At 41.0% G+C, this 24,990-nt stretch overlaps 2 protein-coding genes across 7 annotated transcripts in view; one reads left to right on the forward strand and one right to left on the reverse strand.

The window, feature by feature from the left end:
- Positions 1-20,767, forward strand: part of LOC106043431 (trifunctional purine biosynthetic protein adenosine-3-like) — a 30,135-nt gene extending 9,368 nt beyond the window's left edge. For 3 of the 6 annotated variants that reach the window (XM_066978311.1, XM_048071531.2, XM_066978304.1), the window contains 20 exons: positions 545-640; positions 1,295-1,469; positions 3,122-3,233; positions 3,776-3,835; positions 4,673-4,798; positions 5,572-5,659; positions 7,069-7,154; positions 7,664-7,832; positions 9,173-9,404; positions 9,535-9,629; positions 10,349-10,458; positions 12,529-12,727; positions 13,290-13,541; positions 13,833-13,985; positions 15,286-15,492; positions 16,282-16,425; positions 16,758-16,888; positions 18,412-18,553; positions 19,667-19,782; positions 20,329-20,767. In XM_066978311.1, coding sequence (XP_066834412.1) covers positions 545-640; positions 1,295-1,469; positions 3,122-3,233; positions 3,776-3,835; positions 4,673-4,798; positions 5,572-5,659; positions 7,069-7,154; positions 7,664-7,832; positions 9,173-9,404; positions 9,535-9,629; positions 10,349-10,458; positions 12,529-12,727; positions 13,290-13,541; positions 13,833-13,985; positions 15,286-15,492; positions 16,282-16,425; positions 16,758-16,888; positions 18,412-18,553; positions 19,667-19,782; positions 20,329-20,601 — 2,966 coding nt within the window. In that variant the 3' untranslated portion in view covers positions 20,602-20,767. Of the gene's footprint in view, positions 1-544; positions 641-1,294; positions 1,470-3,121; positions 3,234-3,775; positions 3,836-4,672; positions 4,799-5,571; positions 5,660-7,068; positions 7,155-7,663; positions 7,833-9,172; positions 9,405-9,534; positions 10,203-10,348; positions 10,459-12,528; positions 12,728-13,289; positions 13,542-13,832; positions 13,986-15,285; positions 15,493-16,281; positions 16,426-16,757; positions 16,889-18,411; positions 18,554-18,640; positions 18,777-19,666; positions 19,783-20,328 lie in introns of those variants that run through there. The other 3 variants (XM_013192882.3, XR_001211678.3, XM_066978331.1) reach the window with 3 other exon arrangements.
- Positions 20,768-23,366: 2,599 nt separating this feature from the next.
- Positions 23,367-24,990, reverse strand: part of GART (phosphoribosylglycinamide formyltransferase, phosphoribosylglycinamide synthetase, phosphoribosylaminoimidazole synthetase) — a 30,100-nt gene continuing 28,476 nt past the window's right edge. The window contains exon 21 of the mRNA XM_048071536.2: positions 23,367-24,763. Within this exon, the coding sequence (XP_047927493.2) occupies positions 24,581-24,763 (183 nt within the window). The 3' untranslated portion in view covers positions 23,367-24,580. The remainder of the gene's footprint in view (positions 24,764-24,990) is intronic.

Below are 24,990 nucleotides of genomic sequence, written 5' to 3' on the forward strand. Positions count from 1 at the left end.
TGTATTTCTGTACCTCATCTCTTTCCTCCTACTATTATGCTTGAATTCATTGACCAATGTAATTCAAACTTAGCAGTGGAATAGAAGTCTCAGAGATACTACCTGCTGGATAGGAACTGCTTTGGTGTCTGCCTAGGCTGCTTGGCTAAATTTAGTTACATCGTTCACTGGCATTGATTAGATCTTTGCGCAGATCTTAAGCCTGAGTTTCCTTATGCACTTAAGGTTTTATTTTTAAAATATTTTAGTCTGTTATGATAAGCAACTTCTAAAAGTTTATACCGATTACACATAGCAAGTAGAATGCAGTTAATAAGTTAGTGAATGTGTATTAAAAACAGCAATGCAAATTGGAAATGTTCACTTTTCATTTTGGACTTTATTATTATTATGTTATTTGTTTTACTTTGCCCTTCATGGTCTATGGTCTCTTTCAGTATTTTAATCATACCTCTAAGAGAGATGGAACACTGATACTCTCACCTTCCATCTCTTATTTAGGCTTTGTATGGGTAACTTAATTATATATCCTTTTCCTTTTCAGCTGTATTAGTGAGCAATCACACTATTGTTACCCAGTTCTGCAAAGATCATAATATTGGGCTTGTGCTAGTTGGACAAGAAGCTCTTCTGGCAGCTGGTAAGTCTGGAGGAAATTATCTTGGCAATAAAAATCAGCTCCTTGCATCTTGCTTTAAAACGATCTCCTTAGGATCATAACACACAGACTGACTTAATTGAACTGAAGTGGAAGAAAATTTGGAGTATCTTGTAGATGTAAGTTAAAGGCCCCTGAAAATATTTTGCTGGATAGCAGTATGCTGCTTTTTACATGTTAGAAATCAGCAGGGGAAATCATGCAGGATCACAAATCAGTGATGGTTACAAGTATTCTTGTCTTCCTCTGCTTTTGGCTATATAAAGAGTTTTCTTGCAATGGTCCTAAAATTGCTGCTGCATGCAACAGTACCCAAACCATCACTGACATTTATTATAATGTAGTACAGTAAGATCTCCGTGTCTTAAATAGGGAACGGAAGTACCAAACTGTCCTAACTGTAGCCATGGGTTGGTAACTGTGACAGGGCTTAGTAATACAAAGAGCTAAAGACCTCTTAAAACTAAATAACAAAACAAATAATTGGATATTCAGAACCTTATTTTAAGGATGAATTTGCTGTTTGAGACAATGAAATGTGTTAACAGACTACTGGAGTGGCTATGTAGTGTTCATTTTGTCAGAATGATGATTCCAAAGACACAGCTTGATTCTTTTGCTATTTTTGATAATTAGGGATTGTCGATGACTTGCGAGCAGCTGGAGTTAGGTGTTTTGGACCATCTGCAAAAGCAGCCCAGCTAGCATCCAACACCAGCTTTGCCAAAGCCTTTCTGGATCGACACGGGATCCCAACAGCAAGATGGAAAGCCTTTACCAATCCCCAGGAAGCTTGTAGGTTTATTATCAGGTAAATATTTGGATACTGGAAACTCCTTTATCAGGTTATCTATGTGCTTAGCCTTCACCCATGATAGTTACCTAGAACTAGTGAGTTAGTATTTTCTTTTCAACTGTCAAGCTTTTCCAGTAGCTACTGAATACTTTTGAATCAGTTTTGTGATAAAAGACAGATGACAAAGGTGCGGGATACTTTAAGAGCTTGATTTTTCTCTTCACAGATCACAGGTCTTCTTCCCGTTAATTGGCTTCTTCAGGATGCTGTTTAGCCATTTAAAATAAAGAAATGTGGCACAGAAAAAGATTTAAATATATTTTTTTGTAAGGACAGGAATCATTTCTACATCAACAGAAAACAGCTACATATCTATAGGGTGATTTGGGAGGGGCTGGCCAAATACTCATAACTTAAAAATAATACTCTTATTTCTTCAGGGACACACAGCATCTCTCTCTACATGTAAGAGAAATGCAACTGGTTATCTCTGCAAGTGCTTTGAACAGTAATGCCTCTGAAGTCATGGGGCATCCTTTGGTAGAATAACTTCATGCTGTGGCTGTTTTGGTCCAGTGTCACAGCAGCTGCTGTGTTCAGCTACAGAGGTCCATGTTGGTCTGTGTGTTGGTTTCACAAACTCCTTGTCTTTGCTGTTACATATTACATGTGGTATAATCTGACAGAACTATTTAAAAAACAAAGAAACAAAAACAACACAACAACCTTTTTACTGACTTTGTTCAATGCAGTAACAGCATCACCTGTATTATGACCATATAGAAAAACAGAACAACTACTTGTATGTTTGTAAGTATGCCTAAGACTTTAAAAACAGAACTGTATCTCAGGTCAGCATATTGAGCTGTGGAATAAAGGAGCTCTGTGTGAACCTACTTTGAGTGCTTGTAAAAATCTGGGGTTGTGATTTATCCAAATATAAATCACAATGTGGAAAAGAGGAATGAGATGTTTCAGAAAATAGACTAGTGTGATGAATCAGCTCTTCAAAAGCGACATTTCACTGTCCACAAGCTGGAGATAAGTGAATAGATAAAGTGTAGTTAAAATATGTTATGCTGTCTTTTTCTTTTTTTCTTTTTCTTTTTATCCTTCCCCTCAGCCTTATTTTAAGAGTAAGCAAAACAATTCTGTGGATACAGTGTTATTCCACTAGGGCTAATGTATCCTTTATGTGCCAGACCTAACTCAGCCTTAACCTTACAAGCCTAATCAGAACTTCCATAGTGGTTTGTAGTTTTATGTACTGTAATGTGGTGTTGTGAGCCTGTAAATCATCAGTGAGTTCATCTTTCCAACCCTATGACAGGAATAAAATAGTAACCCAATTTAGGGAAAAGAGGAAGAAACTGCAAGGTGTTAAAGTTAAGTGTCTTGTTCAAGTGTATGCACTGAGTTGGTGTCAGAACCAACAACAGATTTCATGGATTTCCAGTCCTCAGTCCTGTGCTGAGGGATATAAGAGCCCATTCACATCCACAACAGGATGGACTAGCAGGGAATGTACTTTTCTGATGCATTATTCTTCAATTCCTCTAAATTCCATTTAGAAAAATGGAAGAATATAGGGAGAATCGAGCTTAAAAATGTGCCTTTCACTGCATGTAGTAGGGATGACTGAATCTTACTTTTGCTTTTCTTTAAAGCACAGACTTTCCTGCACGAGTTGTACGGGCGAGGGGCCCTGCGGCTAGAAAAGAAGTGACTATTGCAGCCAGCAAGGAGGAAGCCTGCAGAGCTGTCCAAGAGATTATGCAGGTGGAGAAATCTTTGATTAAACAGTGGGAATACCATTCACCTAGTTGACTAACAACAAGGTGAACCCCCAGATTGAATCCACCCAGCTTCTGCATTAGGGTTGGAAATTAGGGTTGGCTGCATGCTTTCTGTCTGCATGTCTGTCAGATTTGATCACTGTGGGATTTTCCCCCTGTTCCTCATCTTTATGGGTACTGAGGGGTTTCTCATCTTTGCCCTCATACAGTGGGGACTGAACAGGACTCTGGGGAGCTTGTGACTGGACTCTTGTTCCCACACTAGGTCCCATCTTCCTGCCCCTCCAACTTTTCCTCTTTCCTTTGGCTTCTGGGGCCTGATAAAAGGTGCATTTCAACGTCTCTTCATTACCTCCAAATTAGATTCCATTAGCTTTTCCCAGCATACAAGAATTCAACCAAGCTGGTGTTTTTCATATCCATTGTCTTTTCTGTTAAAAGAAAATAGAGGATTTAGCCAGTAGATGCTATGTTTACTGACTGACAACTTTTTGTTTGTTTGTTTGTTTGTTTGTTTTTGTGCAGGACAGGATGTTTGGAGAGATGGTTGTCATTGAAGAACTTCTTCAAGGGGAAGAACTTTCTGTATGTGATCAGTGGTGTGGTTATGTGCTTTTATTCCTTGTCATTATTGCTGTGCTTTATGCATAAACACAAAAACATATTGTTTCAAATAGTTTTGTAGGTTTTTTTGATTTATTTGACACTCACATAAATAAATAGGGAAGGTAAGCAGTCTGATATCATACTAATCAATGTACATCATCAGTGAAATTTTCTTTTACATTAGCCATAAACCTGCAACACTTTTTAGGTGGAAATTGATCTTTTTTTCCTAAGGTGACCTAAAACGTGTTTGTATGGACTTTGTCTTGGTCATTCTTGTTACATTATTAATTTTGTGCTAATACTTAGTGTCTACTTTAGCACTTTTCTTGCTATGGGTTATTGCTTGGTGTCAGGATAAAACCTAAGCATGTATATTATATGCCATGTGAAAACTGAAAACAAATTCTTTGTGTTCTGCACTGAGAATGCCTCACACACATTCAGGCCCCAGATTTGCAAACACAGATGTTTAACTTCAAACATACTCAAAATATGAGTAATTCTGTCAAGCCGAGGAAGGCTATTTATGTGACTTACGGTAAGCATATGTCTAAGTCTTGCCTGATAGGTCAAGATCTAGTTCATCAGAAAGGAATTCTTATGAGGGCCATAATTTCTCTTGACCATTTGAAAATAAGAAAGAGAGCTTAGTGAGCTTGGAGCAGAATAAATGGATCCCATTGCTTTTTAGCTTTGATTCCTACATTTTAGTGGCAGATTCCGAAATTTACCTCAGTCTGTGACCAGTAGTGTTAACTTCCCTTAGGACAGGATGTCGTCACTGTTTGCTGTGTCCTGTGCCTCTCTTAACAGTGCCTGTGCTTCACGGATGGTGTCACTGTTGCCTCAATGCCTCCAGCCCAGGCCCACAAACGATTATTGGATGGCGACCAGGGCCCAAACACTGGAGGGATGGGAGCCTACTGCCCAGTTCCTCAGGTATAGCCGTCCTCAGCCTGCAGTAAGGCTGATCACACACCTGTGGTTAATACACCTTTAGGGCCCAATCTTGTTTCTATCACATATGCTTAATTTCTTCTGGAATTGATTGTTGCTGTGCTTGTGTAGGAGTAACACAGGGTTCAAGCTTCAGTAGCTGTTCTTTAGGATTTCGTGAGCTAGTGTTCTGAGGAATACTCTCATTTACCTTTTTCTATTATTCCTAAACTTGGTGTTTACCTTTTCCTTCTGTCTAAATTTGGTGTTTACCTTTTCCTTCTGTCTAAATTTGGTGTTTACCTTTTCCACTGCTTCTAAACTTTGTGTTTCTCTGCTCCTATTAGCATCACTTGAAATGTCCCTGCAAAATTTCCTGCTTGTCTGGAGTCTTTGTCTTGAATATAACCGTGGATTTATTTTTGTTAGTTCTTAAAGCCAACTGCATTGTTCTATATATGTTGCTCGAGTGTATTATTAGTGTTTTTCTATAAGTACAGAAACAATCTTACTGCGTACAGCCCAGGTTTTTAGTGTCTCAAACCTTCTTAAAGTTGGCCCTCTAAAGAAAGAAAGAAACAAAAAATCCTGGGGAAACAGAGCATTGGTGTATCTGTCCTTCAGGCAGCAACACCCTAAAGGAAGGAGCATATTGGATGAGGGTGGGACTGTGGGAAACATAGCTGAGGCATTCACTTACTCTAGTCCTTCCAAGTCCTATGAGCTAGTCCAGCAAATGTCATCACCGTCTCAATCAGTTTGATGTTGATCATCAGGTTCCAGAAGTTCTTCTAGAGAAAATCAATGATGCTATCCTTCAACATGTTGTTGATAGTATGAGACAAGAAGGAGCAGCATACGTAGGTGAGTAAGCATTAAACTGAAAAACAAGGTAAAGTCCCATCAAGATCGTTTTCACTGTTAGGGATGGCTTTTGAATTCCAAATAATCTTTGTCAAAAAATAAAAAATCATTTTTCATGCAGTATTAAGCCTCACTGATTTGTTTTGTAGCTCATCCTTTGGAGAGAAGAACTGTCTTCTTTTTTTCAGATGACATTTCAGGAGATTTCTTGTGCCTGCTTGTTTTTTCTTTTTGTACAGTGCAGGCTAACAGACATATTTCTTATTAGCTATAAAAAAACAAAAACATCAGTCAGAATGTGGGAGGCTTGCAAACTATGTGGGCCCTTGCATTTGATTGCTATGACTGTTACTTTTTAAAATAAATTAATCTCATTAGCTAGAAAATACTCAATCTGAATAATACTGAGCTATAAAACATACTGTAATTTTATTAAATTAGAACAGTTTTTAAAACAGTTGCAACCAGATTCTTTGTAGGTTGAGGTATAATATGTACTTCAGTCATACTGTTCACTTCTAGATACAGCAATGTGAGTTTTCTTAAGATCTTTGTCTTAAGAATGTTTTGAAAAAAGGAAGGAGATGCTCACAGCTGTCACTTTATGACAACGACTTCTTGGTAGGGAAGACTATCAAGATAACACATGAGAAGAATTGTGTCCCAGTCTTGAGAGACGCAATGTATTCTCTGCTATTCGGTAACATTTTTATAATGCTCAGTAAGATTTTACGGTGTTGCAGTAAGAAATGAGTATGTGTTGAGCATTTTTAGGATGATGCTGGAGGACCTGATGCTTTGTGGGCTTAAATATTTAACACTTGTTATTCTCTGGGGATTGGTTTTCCAATTAGACAATGAAGGGCCCACTTTAGATCACCATATTCACATGTGTGTTGCAATAGAAATCATAGAATATCAACTTCAGTAAATATTCATTTGTTTTTGTTTATTAGCAGTGGTCATGAATTTTGGTTTGGTATTTTTGCCTGAATACAGTTACATATCTATATTTATGCATTACGGTAATACACTCAACGGTAAGAAAATTGCAAGGTCTACATAATGGTGTTTTATGGGAACTGTGTTTTTTTTTCATCCTGTCAGTTCCATCTGATCTCTGAATGCCTGCAATTAGAGGGCTGTAGCAGAGGCAGAACTTGACTTTCTGATGCAGCGAGGTTGCTTTCCATTGTATTCAGTCTAAAATGTAATTCAATATTCATTATATTGCTGCTAGCCACTTTGCTGCTTACTGTGGATTTATTATGACTTGCATCTAACTGCTTGCTGAATCCCTGCTCCTAATTTCTTACAGTTAGCAGAAATAAATATTATGTTGCATTTAAAAGAGTTCTTAAAACATGAACATTTAAATTCATTTGCTTGATTATGTTCTTTCTGATCAGGTGTGCTGCAGACAGGGTTAATGCTTACCAAAGACGGTGTGAAAATTTTAAACTTTAAATGTCAGTTTGGTGACCCTCAGTGCCAGGTGAGTGACAGATACTGGAAGCTTATATGCGTCTTTCTTTTGCCTCTGGCTGTTATATCTTACCTCTCGGGAAATATGCATAAAATATTTGGATTTATGTCTTCCTTCCCTCAACATGCAGATCAGAAAGAGAATGTCTTAGATGATGTATGAGGTAGCTTAAAATTTTAGCTAGGCACCTTCTGTGAATTACTAGTTAAAGTTATTTTAAGTTAAAGAGCTGTTCCTTCAATTTTATTTTTCTGGGTAAAAGTGTACTGGGAGGGGCCTAAATTCACATGCCTTCTACATCATCTCACATTTCGTGTTAGAAATTTCTGCCTGTTGCAAAGAGATGCTACAAATTAGTACTCACCAACGGTTTCCAAATTTAGAGATATAGGGAAATCCAGTATTTTCAGTTTGGCAGCTACAGGTTTTACTCTGTTAATTGAATTTTCCCTAAGGTGATTTTCAGTAAGCCAGCAAAATAAGAATTAACTTCTATCACTATGAAAATTTTTATGCAGGTAATTCTTCCACTGCTTAAAAATGATTTTTATGAAGTGATTCAAGCAACAATTGATGGCAAACTCTGCAGCTTCATGCCAGCCTGGTCAGAAAACAGTACAGCTGTGTGTGTGGTCATGGCAAGTCCAGGATACCCAGGAGACTATGACAAAGGCATGGAAGTAACAGGTAGCTTGAGAAGCTTGTTCACTATTTACTTTCAGCCTAGCACTTCAGAAAGCTTGCATTTACCTCTTCTCCCAGGGAGCTGTACTGCTTTCCTTCATCCCACCCCTCACACTCTGCAGAATCTGCCTTCATCAATCACTCCTTGTCCTCGTGGAAGAAATAACTGTTCAGTAAGGTTGTTTAGCTGAAATGCTTCCTGTCCAAAGTAGCTCAGGGCCTAAACATTTAAAACGGCGTCATTCTGTAAAGCTCAGTCTGTAGCTGGCCGCTGAGATAAGAAGGTGATGGGGTGTTAAATCTTCCTGGGAGAACCCTGGTGCATCCATGTGAGATAGCATGACCACCCTGCTTGTTGATCACAAAAAAAAAAAAAAAAAAAAAAAAGGATGGTCAAAGCAAGGAAATTCAAACCATCATTTTATTATTGTACTCCAAGCCCTGGAGTTGTGGGGGCTTTATTCACATATTTCTATTTTTCACATTGAATCCCACATTTTAACGGCTTAACAAACACTTTATTCTGGAGTATTCCTTAAGACACGACGAGAAGGAGTTAGGTTTCCATTGCAGCAAGGCCAGCTGGGGCTCAGCTTTGACCTTGTCAGGGCAGAGCTGTGGTGATGCAACACACTGTACCTCCAGCAAGTATATAGGTTCCTTTTACTCCTTTATAAAATCTATCTAGCTGATAGCAAGGGGAAAACTGTGTTTTGTTTTGCTTTTTCCAGGGGATGGCAGCAGTTCTTCCTCTTCCCTTATCCTCTCCTCAAAGTATGATCCAAAAATCCCTGAGGAATTTGCTTTCCTCTGAGAGGAAAATGCATGGAAACACATTAAAAGAACAAAATAAATCATTTGTTTTAGCCATCAGACAGCCACCTGCAAATGATTGTAGAGTTGATTCCAAGTATGGTAGGGAATTATGTGGAGTGGGCACAGCAGAATGGCTAGGGGAGTGCTGAGGTAACATGAATGGTTTAATATCAGGAAGAAGGGGGAGTCCAAGCAGTAAATCGTTATGTATTGTGAAATGATTTCCTGCAGGAGAGCCCTGCAATTACAATATTCCCAATGACAATATTCAGCACGGTTTTGCCATGGCAGAGGGTAGTTGTATGTTCTCCTGTAGCACCTGGATCCCTTATTTTTGTTCCTGTGTGATCTCTCTTCTTACTGGCTGTCTCAGAAGGGAATGACTGGTAATGCTGTTTCTCAGAAGAAAGGTGAAGTGGGAAGCTTCATTGTTCTTCTCCCTCGACTGAAGAAAGGACTTCAGTCTTCACTGCTTTACCAACATAGTACGTGGTTAAAAATATTCAGAGTTCCTTTTGCTTTTGCAGGGCTGCTTCAAGCCAAAGAGTTAGGGCTGCAGGTGTTCCATGCTGGCACAACGCTGAAGGACGGCAGAGTGGTTACAAGTGGTGGCAGAGTCCTCTCCATTACCGCTGTTAAGGAGGATCTGATGAAGGCACTGGGAGAAGCCAACAGGGGAGTAGCAGCCATTCGTTTCAAGGGTGCCACTTACAGGAAGGACATTGGCCATCGGGGTATACGGCTTCTCAAACAGTCTCTGTATGTAAGCAAAGGCACGAGCAGAAATAGATGCCAGTCCAAAGCTCTGTCTGTTGTAATCGTTTGTGTGATCAATGATGGTGTATGAAAATGTCACTATTGCTGCTAGCATGTCGTTTCCTCCCCACAGGGGTCTGATATACAAAGAGAGATGTGTGGAAGCTGTAACCAATGATGTTTTGTTTCATCAGCCAAAAAGATCAATTGTAAGTGGTACCAGATCAGGTAAGATTAGGAACAATCTTTGAATTTCCTCAGTATGTTGAGTGAAAGCAGATTTATTTTTTTTTATCCCAGAAGTTGAGTAAATTTTCTCTTGGCATTGAAACTGACTTTGAGAAACTGGGCTGGGGTCACCATGAAGAAAAAATAACTCATTTCTTTCTCATCCCTCCTTATACTTTAATTAAAAGATAGTTGGCTTAATGGGGGAATTATTGCATTTTTCCAAGGGTAGTCTAGTGAACAGAGTAACTCCTGGATTAATGGAATGGTTTTGTACATCACAGGGCAGAAGTTATCCCACCAGATGTACATATGAGTACAACATCCAAACAGCTGTTAGGATGTAGCTAACAATCACTGCACTTGTTATTTGTCCTTTACTCTTAATAGTGATCTGTTGAGGAAAAATTCTTGTTGATTTTTTTCCCTTAGAAAAAGGAACCACATAAAGAAAAAAGTGGAACTGTTAAAAGTTCAGTATTTTTTATCATTTTTTTATGCACAATCCGTAGGTCACAGATACAGAATAATAACCATCTGTTTACAGCACCATGAAATGTATGATTTCAGGGTCTCCACTTCACAAAGCTGTGCATGTTTTGTCGGTGGACACAATGCTGTTTTGTCCAAGAAACCATAATTTGCAATGTTCTCTTGGTGAGTATTTTGGGTCTTTTTATTTACTTTAAAATGATCCTTTACATATTTGTATTTCACAGGCAGTCATTCAGAAATAAGAGGCTTTGCTGGTTTCTTTGACTTAAAGGCATCTGGTTATGATGATCCCATCTTGGTATCTCAAACTAAAGGCCTTGGATCTAAACTGCAGGTAACTTGCAACTTGACTGTAGCAAAGCTTATGTTATCTCCCAGGACTGTTTTAAATGCCGCAGCAAATTGTATCATTTACACCCTTCTGAGCATTTTAAGTGCATCCCAAGTCCACTGCAGTGGCCAGTTGGACTTCGTAGATGATCGCTTGAGCAAGGCATGTGTCACTGAGAATCTGGAGAATCCGTATATTTTGTGATGAAATGATAATAAAACAGAACATTTAGCCACGCACTTGAGGAACTAAGAACCCAAATTTCTGCTGTAAAATAAAGGACCCATTGGATTTGAGAAAGATCAGTTCAGGGAGAAATTGGTACAGAAAAGTGCTGAAATTATCACTGTCATACTGAGCTTAATAAATTGTATGCAGAGAGGTAGCATTATTACCTCTGTCAGGGTGCTGGTGGAAAAGAAGGATGGAGGAAATAAACATTAAAGAGAGAGAGAAGCCCGTAGCCAAATGATGCTAATTATACCAAAACAGAGGATAAGTTGAACCAGGAATATATTTACACAGGGAATCAGAAGGTGGCATTCAGCCATCAGAGGAGTGGAGGTCTGAAGCTGCCTTTCACAGGTCACGTAAAGCAACTTATTTTTTTTTCAAGTTGGTGTTTATGCCTTTAGTAATGAGATGATGTGGTGTGACTTCCTGCACCAGCAGGAGGCCGAACATAAACCAGGCAGCCTTTTGCAGTTGTACATTCCTGAACACCTCTGAGCATAAAAAAGCGATTGGTGCTGGTTCTTGTGGGTATTTGTCCATAAGCATGGCAGAGAGACACTCCCAACTGTGTTTATACAGACTGTTCCCAAGACCCTTACTTGTCCAAAACGAGTTGTCCAATGCCTATATGAATTGTTACTGGATCAGCGGGAGGGAGTTGTTATAATGCAACAAAGGACGTCAGCTGACTGGTTTCCACAGCACTTCTAAGTCAACCAGCTGGTGAAAGAAGTCAGGCTTGTAAATCAAACTCCAATTTTGTGTAGGTGTTGCTCTGTTATCACTTTGAAGCCCGTGATAGTATTCATCTGCATTTTGCCATTGCCTGTCCTTCAGTACTGTTTTTTTTTTTTTTCTGTACTGGTATAACTAAACTGATACGGCATTTTTAGTAAAAGGTAGTTACCTTGAAAATTTATCCATACATGTGCAGTTTTTGTCCTGTTTCAGACCCTGAAGTGGTAACTAACAAAGATAGATCGCACGGTGTAAGTTGGAACAGTACATCTACATCAGCAGCTGGTGCAAACGGAATTGCTCTGGTGTATCCCTAGCAGTGTAGAAACTTCTGTTTATATTAAAGTGGTGTAAATGTCACCACTTTGTAGAAACCATGATGCCTGAATTAGGTTTCATTACTTGTAGGATGCAAAAACCTTGATTATTTATTTATTTATTTATTCTAAACCCAATAACAGCCTTCCTGAAGGAAACAGGATGTTGCCTTGTGGAAGACCTGCCTTTCAAAGAAGCCTATAGACCAGGCCCACGTTGTTGTCTGTGATACGAGATAGCTGGGATGAAAAGACTCCTTGTGGAGGGTGGGAGAGGAGAATCTCATTCCTTGTGGGCTTGGAGAAGAACAAGAAAACTACTTAATGACATTGTTTCAGTTTTCCTGTGTAGCCCAGTGAAATTAGTAGGCAAAAGTAAAGCAAAACACACAATAATGTTTAAGCAACCTGGTCTTATTTTCAGAAATTGCTAGGATGTTCTGTAGGTTGGATGTCCCAGGAACTACTAATTGCTTTCAGACACCCATTATTCTGGATTTGACGCAGCATTCCAAAAAAGCGAGCAAACAAACAACCCCAAATGACAATTTATGGGTAGCTGAAGTTAGAATTTGAATTAATCTTTAAAAAAAAAAAAAAAAGATTTTTCTTTTTTTTTCTGTGAGAAAATGATCTGTTTGCTCTTGGTCTACTAGGTATTTTCCATGGTGTTTTATGTTGTGATTCTTATCAGGGAAAAGAAAATATCTGCTTATTTGTCTGATTGACATCTGAGTTCTGCATATCTGTTGTCACCACTGCTGGTCCCTACCACGTTTTGCAGGTTGCACAAGCGTGTAAGAGACATGACACCATAGGGCAGGACCTGGTTGCCGTGTGTGTCAATGACATCCTGGCTCAAGGAGCAGAGCCCCTCTTCTTCCTCACCTATTTTGCCTGTGGCAAACTTGATGTCGATGTGACTCAGACAATCAAAGAAGGAATAGCTGAAGCATGCAGAAGTGCAGGATGCGCTTTCCTAGGTATGAACACACTTCTTTGATATTTGAAGGTTCTGACGTTAAAATGATTATTAGTGAATAGAATTTGTAGGCAGAACAATTATGTGATGTTGGAACATTTGATTTCTGTTTGGGGGAAAAAAATGGCAAGCATTTGGGCACAAAATCTTCCTCATTTCTAAAATGGGTAAGCACAGAGGGATGATCTTTGCTATTCGTGCATTTGGATCCTGTCTTTTTATCCTTGTATAAAGGACAGCAAAATTCCCTGTGCCTTACATTCTTGAAGTGCTACATGTTTTCATTCCCTCTGATACTCCATCATAGAAGAAAGTGTCAGATAAGCATCATGAAATGCAAGAATACTTTATTCTTTCAGTAAGTTCATAAAGCTTTGTTTTGTTGAAGCCATGAGCTAAGAAACTGAGAAGAATTTTTAAAATGCATCTGATTGTGCTGCTTAGGCTGTATGTCTCTACAGCTGTCCTGGATACATTGTCTATTTTAGGAGATGCCGTAGATTTCAAGTTATCAATAAAACGTGTTTACAGGTAGTGCTGACTGCTTTTTTCTCCCCATTTAGGCAGGGAGATGGCTGAGGTGACTGGCATGTATTCTTCTGGAGAGTATGACCTGGCTGGCTTTGTGGTTGGTGCAGTGGAGCGAGGGCAGATGCTTTTGGGGCTGCAGAGGGCTGATGAGGAAGATGTATTTATTGGACTGGCCTCTTCTGCGATTCATGGCCGTGGCTTTAGCATCATAAGGAAGATACTCTTAATGTCCTCCTTACACTACTCCTCCCCAGCGCCTGGCAGCTGCGGTGACAAGACTCTAGGTACGATATCTTCTTTCTCAAAAGCAAACCTCCAAATGAATTGTGTCCAGACATTTCCATAACTAGGTGCTGCCAAGAGTTGTTTATTTCAAGACGGATTAGGGTTATTCAGTCTTTGGGGTAGGTATATGTCTTGCTTCCTTAGTTTTGGGAGAGAGGACCAGTGCAGTTTGATACTTCCCAAGGCTGTCTGCCACACAGATCAGAAAGGAACCTGTTCAGAGAAGCATTCCCACTAACTGCCTAATGATTTTTTTAACAAACTGATTGAACTGACACTTTTGTTTGCAGGAGATATATTGCTGACCCCAGCAAAACCGTACAGTCCGTCTTTGCTGCCTGTTCTTCGCTCAGGGCACGTGAAGGCTTTTGCCTTTATTGCTGAGGAAGGGTTGCTGGAAGGCATCTCCAGAGTCCTGCCAGAACATGTCAGTGCTGTCCTGGGTAAATATCAAAGATGGCTCTTTCTGTTTGACAAAATTTATATACAGCATAGACTTGACTTTTCAGCTTCAGCTGTAGAGACCCTCAGAAATATTTTGTGTATACAAAGCTGGAGACTGAACAACCCAAAGTCAACCTTCCCAAACAGACAGCCAAAAACATTCCTATTTCGAGTAAGCATCAACTGATGAGCACCACCCTCTTGTTGGAGAGGGGAAATTTAAGGAGAGTTTGAAGGCAGCTTATCCCTAGGACAAAAGGGATTTGAGAAAATTGTGTACTCAGCAAAATCTCTCTCCATAGTAATTCAATAATTTCAACCAAACAGTGAAGCTTTTTGAGATAACTAATTTGCATAACTTACTCCACAGTGTGTACACAGACACAAACACTTAATGCAATTTTGTGGTTGGTAGTAACTTCTTCACAACAGATTAGAATTTGACATCTAAGTTGAAACTTCTTCTATTGAAGCCAAAATTGGGAACAGTATTAGGAAGTTAAAACAACACCCCCCAACCAAACCAAAAATGTAAAACAACAACAACCACACATATTGATGAGAGTCCAAAAATATTAAGGTGATGGGAAGGGGAGAAGGAAGGTGTCTGTACTTCTCTAGAATTAGAAAGAAGAGAAATAAACTCAGCTTACTAAAGTGGTGCCCAGCCTGCTTATGAGTGGCTAGAACCATAGACAAGTTAACAATCCAAGGGGATTGTTAGTTTTCTAAAGTGAAGTCAAAGTGGTAAGTCTATACCATCAAGATTTCCACAGAGAACCTAAGGACATGCCTGCATGACTTCCCACCCATCAGCCCTGTTCCAGTCTGCCTAACAATACACTTACCTATGCACGCTTATACCAGTCGTTTCCTTGAAACAGAAGACTAGGAACTGCTTAGATAGCCCCAAAAAGCCAGATGTTTTGTCCTGTGGCTTCTGTATCTGTTACAGAAGAGATGGAAGTCATTTGTAGTTTTGTTTTGCTGGCTGATCAAGGATGGGTACGTTTTAATTCACCATCATTTCCTACATGTTCTCAGAAAGCCTAGAGATCTCTTTTCTTGCACAAATGGTGTCAAGAAACCTCTGCCTAAGCAGCACCCATAAGCATGACTGGGAGTTGGGTCAGTGTCCTCATCGGGCACTTAAAATATCTAAAATATCTTAAAATATCTTATATCTTAAAATATCAAGAATGTGTGTCTATCAGCTCTTAATATACCATTGTGTGTAACAGCAAATGGGTAGCAAACATTTGTGCTGACCATATCCAATTTTCAATCTTTTTTTTTCAGATGCACTTAGTTGGAAGATTCCTGAAATCTTCTGCTGGCTTTACAAAGAGGGAAACCTCTCTGAGGAGGAGATGGCTTGGACATTTAATTGCGGGATTGGTGCGGTCTTGGTTGTGCAGAAGGAGCTGGCCCAGCATGTTCTCAAGGATGTACAGAGACATGAGGAAGCTTGGCTGATTGGGGAAGTTGTTGCCCCTTGTCACACAGGTTAGCAGGTGTCTTAGTGGAAATGAAGACACAAAAATTAAATAGTATGCTTTGACTGAAAGCATAAGATTCACCTGTCTCCTTGTTCAGAGACGTTTCCACCTAGGTGTGCACTATTTATTTTTAACTTGATAGAGGGTGAGTTGTTTAAATGTGATTCTGTGAAGCCCTGAGCATCTCCTGGGAGGTACAAGTTGTGCTCAGTTCTGTAGGAGCTGTTCTGTTGCAAATTTTGTATAGTTCACATCTATCTCCTGTCATTTTGCTAGGCTTGAGGCTACCTGGTGCCTTTACATCTAGATTTCATTATTAAATACTTTGAGAAGTGAATGACTTGTTTTCAGAGTGACATTACTTGAATAGTGCCCTACCTAGGTTCTGGTTGAGACTTGAGGAAATCCTTCTGATGACTGTCTGTAAGGACTTTAACATTATTTAGTCAACTGTATTTTACCACAATCATGGTAATCAACACACCTCCTTTCCAGCCCCTTCCCAACTCACATGGATCCCACATAAAGGCCGAGGATAGGCCACAGCTGTGTGCAGTCACAGGTGGTAGTAAGTCTCCATTCTGCAAGTGACTAGCACAAAAGAGGTCAGCACAACTAGCCTGAGTTGTTCATTCAATCGGTATACATTTTTCTAGTTCAGTTAGTGCTAGCATAAATTCATTGCTGATAGGTTTTTTTCAATTGAAACGTATGATTAATGAACCGTACCAAGTAAATTTAGATGGGAAAGTAAGATCTGAAGTATTTTACTTTTGTTTTCCTCATGTATTTGGAGGAGGTTCTCACATCAAAGTCAAGAATCTTCTTGAAGCTCTGCAGCTCAGCAGCCCCCAGCACCTGCTGAATAACGCTGTTGTAGAGAGTCAACACCAGCCCAGAAGGAACAAAGTTAAAGTAGCTGTTCTCGTCTCTGGAACAGGTGAGCTTTCATTTATCATCAGATATGCAGAGAAATGTTCATACAAAGGCAAGGCCGAAGTCAGCCCTTATGTAAATGCATCTGCCTTGGCTTTTTCTTTCATGGAATCTATGGAGCCTTCTAAAACCAGAGCTGCGTTTTGACTGGCAGTCAAGAAGGTGTTTAGTACTGCTTAACAAATGAACTTTATTACTGCATAAATTGCTTTCTCCTCTTCCATTTGTGCAATCCTTGAAACAAAGATTTTTAATATATAAAGAGGGCTAAGAGTCACTTCTCAGTGATACAGATGCTCGTCTATATCGTAAATGTTTGCTCTCTTTCCCTTTGAGGCACAAATCTTGCTGCGCTCATCAGTTATGCCAAAGAACCAGGCAGTTGCGCTCAAGTTGTGCTTGTCATCTCCAACAAGTCTGGTGTGGAGGAGCTACGAAATGCAGCCCGTGCTGGGATTCCCACCAGGGTAAAGGCACCCGTTTCCTTTCCTTTATGTCACCAGCTCACACTTACTGAATCTGTAGGTCTGTAATGTAACGCTTGGTGAGAATTCATGTTTCACATCTGTTTAGATCTTCTGTGTAGATAAGTGGATGTAGCACAGAACTGTCAAAATTATCATCAGAGACAGAGCTGGAAGCTGTATGGGCCTAACACAGCGCTCACTGGAGGCTGTGTGTGTCTCTCCTGTCTCTTCAGTGAGCGTTACAGTCCAGAGTTAGGAAGAGACTTAAAATAAGCACGTGCCTACGGTTAGAGATGTGCTTAAATCTCACTGAAATCGGTATGCTTACGTTTTATTCTTGCAAGTGCTTTGATGATTTCAGTCTGAAATTGTAGCCCAAGCAAATTACAGCTCTAAGAGAAATCAGTAAGATTTCAGGCTCTGCAAAACACATAAGCATGTTGTCTCCTCAGCTCATCCCTTCTTAGAAAGACCTTCATCCTGTGTGCTCAGTCATTTTCAGCAGCACCATCCAAGTCTATTCTACTTTCGGTCAGTGAAGTGTTATGGAAACTTTTACTGGTTTGTTTCTTAAAGCAAAGATATAGAAAGAGAATAACATCGTGCCATCATATTTGGCAAAGCAGAGAAGGTGGCATTTGAAAACATTGAATGATTTGTGATTTCAAACGTAGCCCACCAGGAACCCCTCTTTCTTAATCTTTAATGTTTTGAAGCAGTTACTGCATGTGTACAGCTATACGCAGATGGCAATAAATGCTGTTAAAGGCTCTCCATGCATTAAAAAGTTTTCAGCAAGCTTCCTTAACAGATGAGTAGGATCCATATTACTTCTTTTTTTTTTTTTTTTTTCTGGCAGTATAAAGACTGGAGAAAAAAAAAAGTTACATTATGTTAAAATTCATTCATATTTTCATAGGTAAGAGTATGAAGGCTCTGCAGCCCCTTATTTGAATGTCTTTGTGAGCAGTCAGGAATCAACAGTTATGTGGGGAATTGGGGCAAAGGGGCTGAGTAGAACTAAAACAACACTTAACTCCTCCCATTACATGGGATGTCCAGTCAGTTTGTTGTCTTTCTAGATAAATTCATGATTTTCAGTAAGCACCTACAGACTGACTGGTGATGATGCTGATTATTATTCTAGTCTTCAGCCAGACATTCCAGAGATCAATATCTTCTGAAGATTCCCCCTTATTTCCTTATTCCTTCCCCCTTATTTTCTTCTACACCACATTACCCAAGTTTTTTTTTTTTCCACTCTTGATCTTTTTGTGTGCAGATTTTCTACATGTAGTAGAAAGCATTTTGTGAGAAATAACCTGTGTTAACTAGCAAGTGATTGGGGTGTTCCCAGGAACGTTGATATGAACAGGAAAATCACAGATATCCTGAATAATGTGCAAGCTCGTAACTCTAAGTCTTTGAGTGCCCTGGAATGAATCTGTTCTGTTTTGTCTTTGTTGCTCAAGTAGCTACTCTCATTCACATGATATAGCTCTTGATGTGTTTTAATGTTTTAGGTGATTGATCATAAGTTATATGGGAGTCGCTCTGAGTTTGACAGCACAATCGACCAAGTTCTTGAAGAATTTGCTGTTGAACTGATATGTCTTTCAGGATTTATGAGAATTCTGTCCAGTCCTTTTCTCAGAAAATGGAAAGGTAAGAAACTATAACTCTGTAAAAGAGAAATTAAAATACAGATGCTTAGTTTTACTAGGATTACAGTCACATTTTTTCATCTTCCAGTTAAAGCTCTCTCAGCCTTCCTACACTGAGGATTGCACGTAAATCGGTGGGGCTGCCGTTTGGTTCCATTCCTTCCAGCCAGCAACTCTGTGCACTGGCAGTGAAGTGCCCTGTGCTGACACAAGTAACAGAGGGGCAAAAGCAGTGTCATGGAGTTGGTCTGTCTGCCTTCCTACTGGGAAGGAGAAGTGCCTGTGGAACAGGCAGAAGTTTCGTTCGGTGTTGTCTGTCCAGGAGTTACGCTGGGGAGTCGTGCCAAACTTGCTCCCTGCAGTCATTTTACAGAAGACTGCAAGGGGAGGTGATTTCTTAATGCGTCCCCCTCCTAGGGCTGCACCTAGCACTGCTCTGTGCTGCGTGCTGGACACACAGCCACTGCAGCTCCCTGGGTGAGGATGGCTCTGCTCTGCTCTGGGGCAGAGTTTTCTTTACAGACACCCAGACCAGTAGAGGAGGGAGTGCATGCTCCTGTCTCCTCTTGGCACTGGGCACCACGTACCGATTCCTGAGGCCTTGCTCAGACATTTTTGACCGTGCAGGTTGCACGTGGACAGGCTTCTCTGGGAATCATGTTTCCAGCGAGAATGGCCTCCGTCTGTGCAGGGGCTCAGCATGAGGCTGCAGTGTGAAGTCCTCTGCTTCCAAGCCCCTTGTCTGCAGCACGAGGGCTGGTCATCTGAGAGGGGAGAGACTCGTGATTCTCTCTGGCCATCCATAGCTGCAACAGCAAATGAGGTCCTGGCCTCAGCTGAAACATGCTTGCCTGGCAAAGCCTGCCCACCATCTCTTGTGTTGCTGGAAGAGTAGTATTTCCTCAGATCAGAGCAGATTTCTTAAGAGATCATAACGCCACATCCATTTTTTGCTTTTAAACGTGAACGTGCCCTGTTGCATCCTGACTGCTACTGGGACCATTTGAACTCCTGAACAGTGCTGACTGCTGTTGTTAGGAACTGATGATCACATCCCACTTCACGGGGAATTCCTTTCAAATTGATTTTTCTTTTCTCTCACACCAATGTATAGGGAAAATTCTGAATGCTTCCCCATCGCTTTTCCCAGCAATCAAGGGTGGAAATGTCCGTCAGCAATCCCTGCAAACTGGATTCAAAGTCACAGGCTGCACTGTGCATTTTGTCCTGGTAGGTGTCCTCTTACCTAACAGCGAGGAAGTTATGAAAAGGAATTTGCCTTTTTTCCCCTTTCTGAAGGCAGAAGCAGGATGAGGTAACAAGACTGTGTACAGATCTTGGGAATGTTACCAGGTACAACACGTGGGGGTTCCTTTGCATTTGGAAAGACAGCTTTACACTGTTTGGGGAGACCCTTTGCAGGCCTTGCCCCTCCATCACATTTTGCTTGCCTTGTTTCAATCCTCTGACCCCCTTATTTGTGGTTTCTTGAGGTCTTGCCTTCTTCCTTCATTTTATGGGCTTTTTTCCCAGTTTCTCCTACCCTCAGCAAACTGTCCTCTGAATCTTCTAGCCCACGTCTCTCTCCCCACTCTACCCCCTAATGTAATGTATGCACCCTTAATGGAGGTGGCCCTCTAGATGAACTTCCCCACAGCTACATCTGTGCCTACTGAAGCATCTCACAAGACTTTCTTTGCCCTGTCTACACCCTCCATACCCTCACTGACACCATTAACCTGCCTCTTCTAAAAAGACTTCCAATCTCTGTTGCAGGAGGAGTCTTGCCCCAAAGCCGTGATCCACCAGGAGCCGGTATCCGTGAAGGCAGATGACACCGAGGAGACGCTGTCGGAGAGGGTTAAAGAAGCCGAGTGCCGGGCTTTTCCCATCGCCCTGCAGCTGGTGGCCAGCGGAGCAGTGCAGCTAGGAGCTGACGGTAAAACCCGCTGGAAACAAGAGGGACAAAGTCTGTGCCTTCAAGGGGAGAAGAGTGACTGCGCTTCCTCTCCCGTGATGCTGGAGCCACAGGAAAATGATGTGGTGTAGGCAGGCTGATGGGCGGCTTGCTCTCCGCTGGCCTGTCCTACCTCCTTCCTTCCCTTGACGCGCTTGGCTTGGCCTGCAGGCATATCGCTGTTGTGAGTTCCCATTCTGAGCCACGATCTCCTTCCCCTTAGCTTGCAGCCTTAGTTATGCCTTTTGCAAAATTGGCTGTGGGAGCCAAGCTCATTTCAGATCTCGAATTTCTTTGTTGGTTTTCATCTGCAAAGGAGATACTGTGCTACAAAGCAAAGAGGGGGCTTAACCTGCCGAAGTGGGCTAGTGCTTCAGAGGGAAATTAATTCTTCTAAGGGATTAATTTTTGTTGGCCGCATCACATTGCGGAGCACGAAGAGCTTCACGAAGGAACCACAGCATGGTGACCAGCTCCTCGGGTGGAGGAGGTCGGATGTGTTGGGGCAGATCAGAAGCGGGCCCCCGCCTGGCACGGTGTGTGCGGGGTGACCAAGCCTTAGGAATGAAGGCATAGTTTTGTGGGAGGGGTGTTTATTCGTGTTTTCAAGCTACACTGGACCAATTTCACCAACAGGGTGTGAGAGTAATGTGGAGTATGTGATTCCTAGTAATTCAGCCCTCAATGTGTTTTAACTCCTGTGGATGGACAAATTTCAAAACTGCTGCTACCAGCTCTTTGATGTGGTGTTGTGCTTTTAAGCAGGCAAAAGTGGGCAGGGAAATTAGTGTTGAAGCAAAACCCTTTTGTGGGCCCTTTTAACAAATAGAGATGTCTAGTGAGCTGCCAGCAAGGCAGGGAACTTTTCTGAAGGCAAAACAAAATGAAACAAGCTGCCCTTCATGGATCATTTGTCAGTACAAAATAATAGTGCACATTGAACATAACTCTAGGCACTTTGCCCTGTTCCTCGAAAGGGGGAGCAGACAGACATTCCCAGAATTTCATACTAAAACATTTGGATCTTGAGGGGCGGAAAATTGGTTAGAGGGACTAGAAATAATAACCAGATTTCAGACATTTTTCTTCCTCCGTCTGTGAAACCCGCGGGATAGCCACAGCTTGACTTGCCGTGGCAGGAAAATCTTGAGTTTTTCTTTCTGCTGACTTAATGATTGGCTTGGCCCAAAGAGTCGCTGCTGTTAAATAAAACGTTTTTCTGTGGGAAGCTTTATATCTCTCTGCCAGGATAATGACTTGCATGCAAAGTAACATAAATGAGAGGAGGAAATCTAGCTAAGAAATTACTTGAACAAACTAGAAAAGAAGTAGCCAGAGCTGAACTTCCAGGGGAGGGATCACTAACAGCCATCAGATGCAGTGAAAAACAAAAAAAAAAGCATTGTTTTGGAATTACATGTACTGTACGAGTAAGGGACATACTGTACAACTGGCTCTTGGCCATGTCAGGCTGTTTGAGAGCATGAGTCAGCTCCATTTAAAACATCCGAAGTATTTACTTATTTAATGTGTAGCTTCCACTGTTTCAGTGCAGGGTGGAAGGGGAAGGAAGGGGAATTCAGCTTCTTGCCTGCAAGCTCTGCCATTTCTGTACAGAAATCTGTATTTGGCTTTTGCACTCCAACAATGGGAGCAAGGAACGTGTATTTTCATGATCTAGGAGGAATAGGAAGAACTGTAACAAGGAGAGATTAACAAATGTTTGGTATTTATAGTTAATATTTATGATAAACACGCTGCTTATTTTGCTCTTGGCCTGTTACAACCGTGTTGTAACTTAATGTTGTATATTAACTTAATGTTGTATACTATCTGGCTTGCATACCAAGCATGAGTGATGTTTCAAAACCTAATTAATAAACTGTTAAAAGAGAATAGGACGCCAGTTATTGTGCTCTAACAGTTCTCTAGGCTATCACCGCGGTATCGAACAACTTCCTCTGTGTTCGAGGCATCCCTGGGGGACTGGGTGTGGTCTTTTAATCAATTCTTTTTACAGACTATGCTTTTTTAGCAGTTTAAGGCACAGTTCACAACAAACTTCCCTTTTACAAATTTGCAGAAATGCAGATAGGTGCTTAAATCCCACTCGTCATCATTCTTAGACAGCAAAACACCTGAGTCTTGCTCAAGATGTCTGCGATGGAGTGGGGTATTGGATTTGAGGTTGCCATGTCTTCTGCTTTTGGCCTTTCTGTCAGGGATCAAACTGCTTATATCAATGTTTTACTTACTAGCTGCACTGGTGGTGATTTCACCACTGGTGGAACAAGTAACACCAGAGTGTGAATTCATTTAAGACTGATTTCTTTTTGACTTGTAAGAGATGTGCTGTGTCACAGCTAGTACTGAACTTGTGCAGACTGCACCCCAGGCAGAGCTGGATGCTCCCTGCCTCTCTTACGTTCTCCCCGAGACAGACTGGATTGCAAGCCTTGGCGGGCAGTTGGCCTGTGGGGACAGCTTTCTTCTGCAAAGGTAGGTTTGTACAGAAAAATGCTCTGATGAAGATTTGGCTTTTATTCTTTGCCTTTTACACGCACATTAAATTTGACCACGTAGTTTTTCTCTGTATTCGCTTGAGCTTTATCCTCAGCGACAGAAGATGACAGGAATACTTTGTCAGCAAGCTTCTTCATCGCAGACCATCTGGCCATAGGAACAGTAAGGTCACCACGCTCCGGAATTATAACTAACTTTTGCAGGATTGCACACGTCTGTAACCTCAGAAACTGATCTGCAGTCGTTGCACTGCAGATGTAGTTAGATTCTTTCACAAACTCCTCCTTCAGCTTATACCCTTGGAAAAGGAAATTTAGGGAAAGATTTTGATACATTTAAGTCTTTAATTTTATTAGACTTTATTTCAAATCCAAATTGAGATTACCATAAGGACATCAGTGCACGGAACAATAACCAGTTTTCTCTGTAGTAAAGGGTAGTTCTAAAATACACATAATTGGCTGCAGTCAGATACTTCTGGTTTGTATAGGACAAAAATGATTATTTTTGTAAATACATTAAAATGTTTTCACAGCTACAACACATTAAAAGAAAACCAGGTGCTTTTTCACAAGAATTCATCTATGAAAAAACCTTACTGTTTTCAGAGTTGCAACATTTCCTGGGTTTGCATCAGTATTATTCTAGGTGAAAATACTAATACCCAGAATACAGGCACTTACCTTCTTCAGAATTGAAGAATGTCTCACAAGCCAAAAAGATATTTTTGTCTTGTACTAATTCCCTTTCTGCTCATTCAGAAAAAAAAATTACCCTTTTGGTTCTGAACAAATCTCTGAGGGGAATTCATGTGTGGACTGTGTGGATTCATATGGAAATCCTTGAAGGCAAGTGGTCAGCAGAAGTTTAATTCTATTAGGATCTGACTGATCGCAGGTTCAGTATTTGAAGTTATTGGATACATCCAGAATCTAGGCCAGACAGAATCTACCAACATTGAAACAGAAACTAGATGGAAAAAAAAGTGCACTTTGTTATCTGCAGGAAGGGTAAGGCCAGTTTTTCTTGTTTTGGCTATATATTTTTATGAGTTAAGTCTTTGCCTATGGCCATCACTTCCAATTTACTATCTGCCATTACTCATCCTTACAGACACTTCACAGCACGTGACAAGAGAATCCCCTGTTACAGTCTGTATGGTCTGTTTGGAGACAAAGTGATGTTCTTAAGTCAATCTCAGATGTTTAGATGTCTCTGTAACCAAGACTTTTTTGTTGTTTTTTTTTTTTGTGAAGAAAGTGATTGAGAACTGAAATGTTGGCCAAGGAAGTGACCGTAAATAGGAAGCATGTAACAGAGCTGTAGCTGAAGCTACTGAGAACAGCCCCCTGTCGTAACATTCCCATTTGTGGCTTTCTCTTGATTTTACTTTGAATCCTTAGCCATTTGACTGAGCACATGAAATGGTAAATCCTTTGCTTAAAACACTTTGTGAGGTGAATACACGTTATTAGAATGTGACCTCTGTTTTGAGCAGCTAATGCACCTCAGCTGTACCACCTGAGGAGCTCCGTGGACTTGCTGCTCTTACTTCCAGCAGATCTTGCCAGCATCCCCGACCTGTACAGCCCCGCTGGCGACAAGCTGCAGGGCAGCTGGGAAGGCTCGGTGCTCAGCCTCCTTCACCCTTTCGGACAGGGTCTCCACTGTGTCACCGACCTTAACGGGAACTGCCTCTTGGAAAATGATTGCTCCAGCATCAACCTCCTCCTGTAAAAGCAATAGCCAGAAAGTCTGTATGGTTGAAGGAGGAGAGAGAGGGGCATGGATGTGTAGCAATGAATGCGATCCAGATGCCTCAGGGATCTGTTTATCATCATGTCATTACAGACAACGTGAAAATAGGCTAATGTGAGGAACGCAGAGAAGATGCTGACACACAGTAGCCTGTGAGGAACTATCAGAAGCGTAGGTTTCAAAGTAAAAGAGGCGGCAAG

The sequence above is a fragment of the Anser cygnoides genome, chromosome 1 (genome assembly GCF_040182565.1).
Source record: "Anser cygnoides isolate HZ-2024a breed goose chromosome 1, Taihu_goose_T2T_genome, whole genome shotgun sequence".
Lineage (NCBI taxonomy): Eukaryota > Metazoa > Chordata > Aves > Anseriformes > Anatidae > Anser > Anser cygnoides.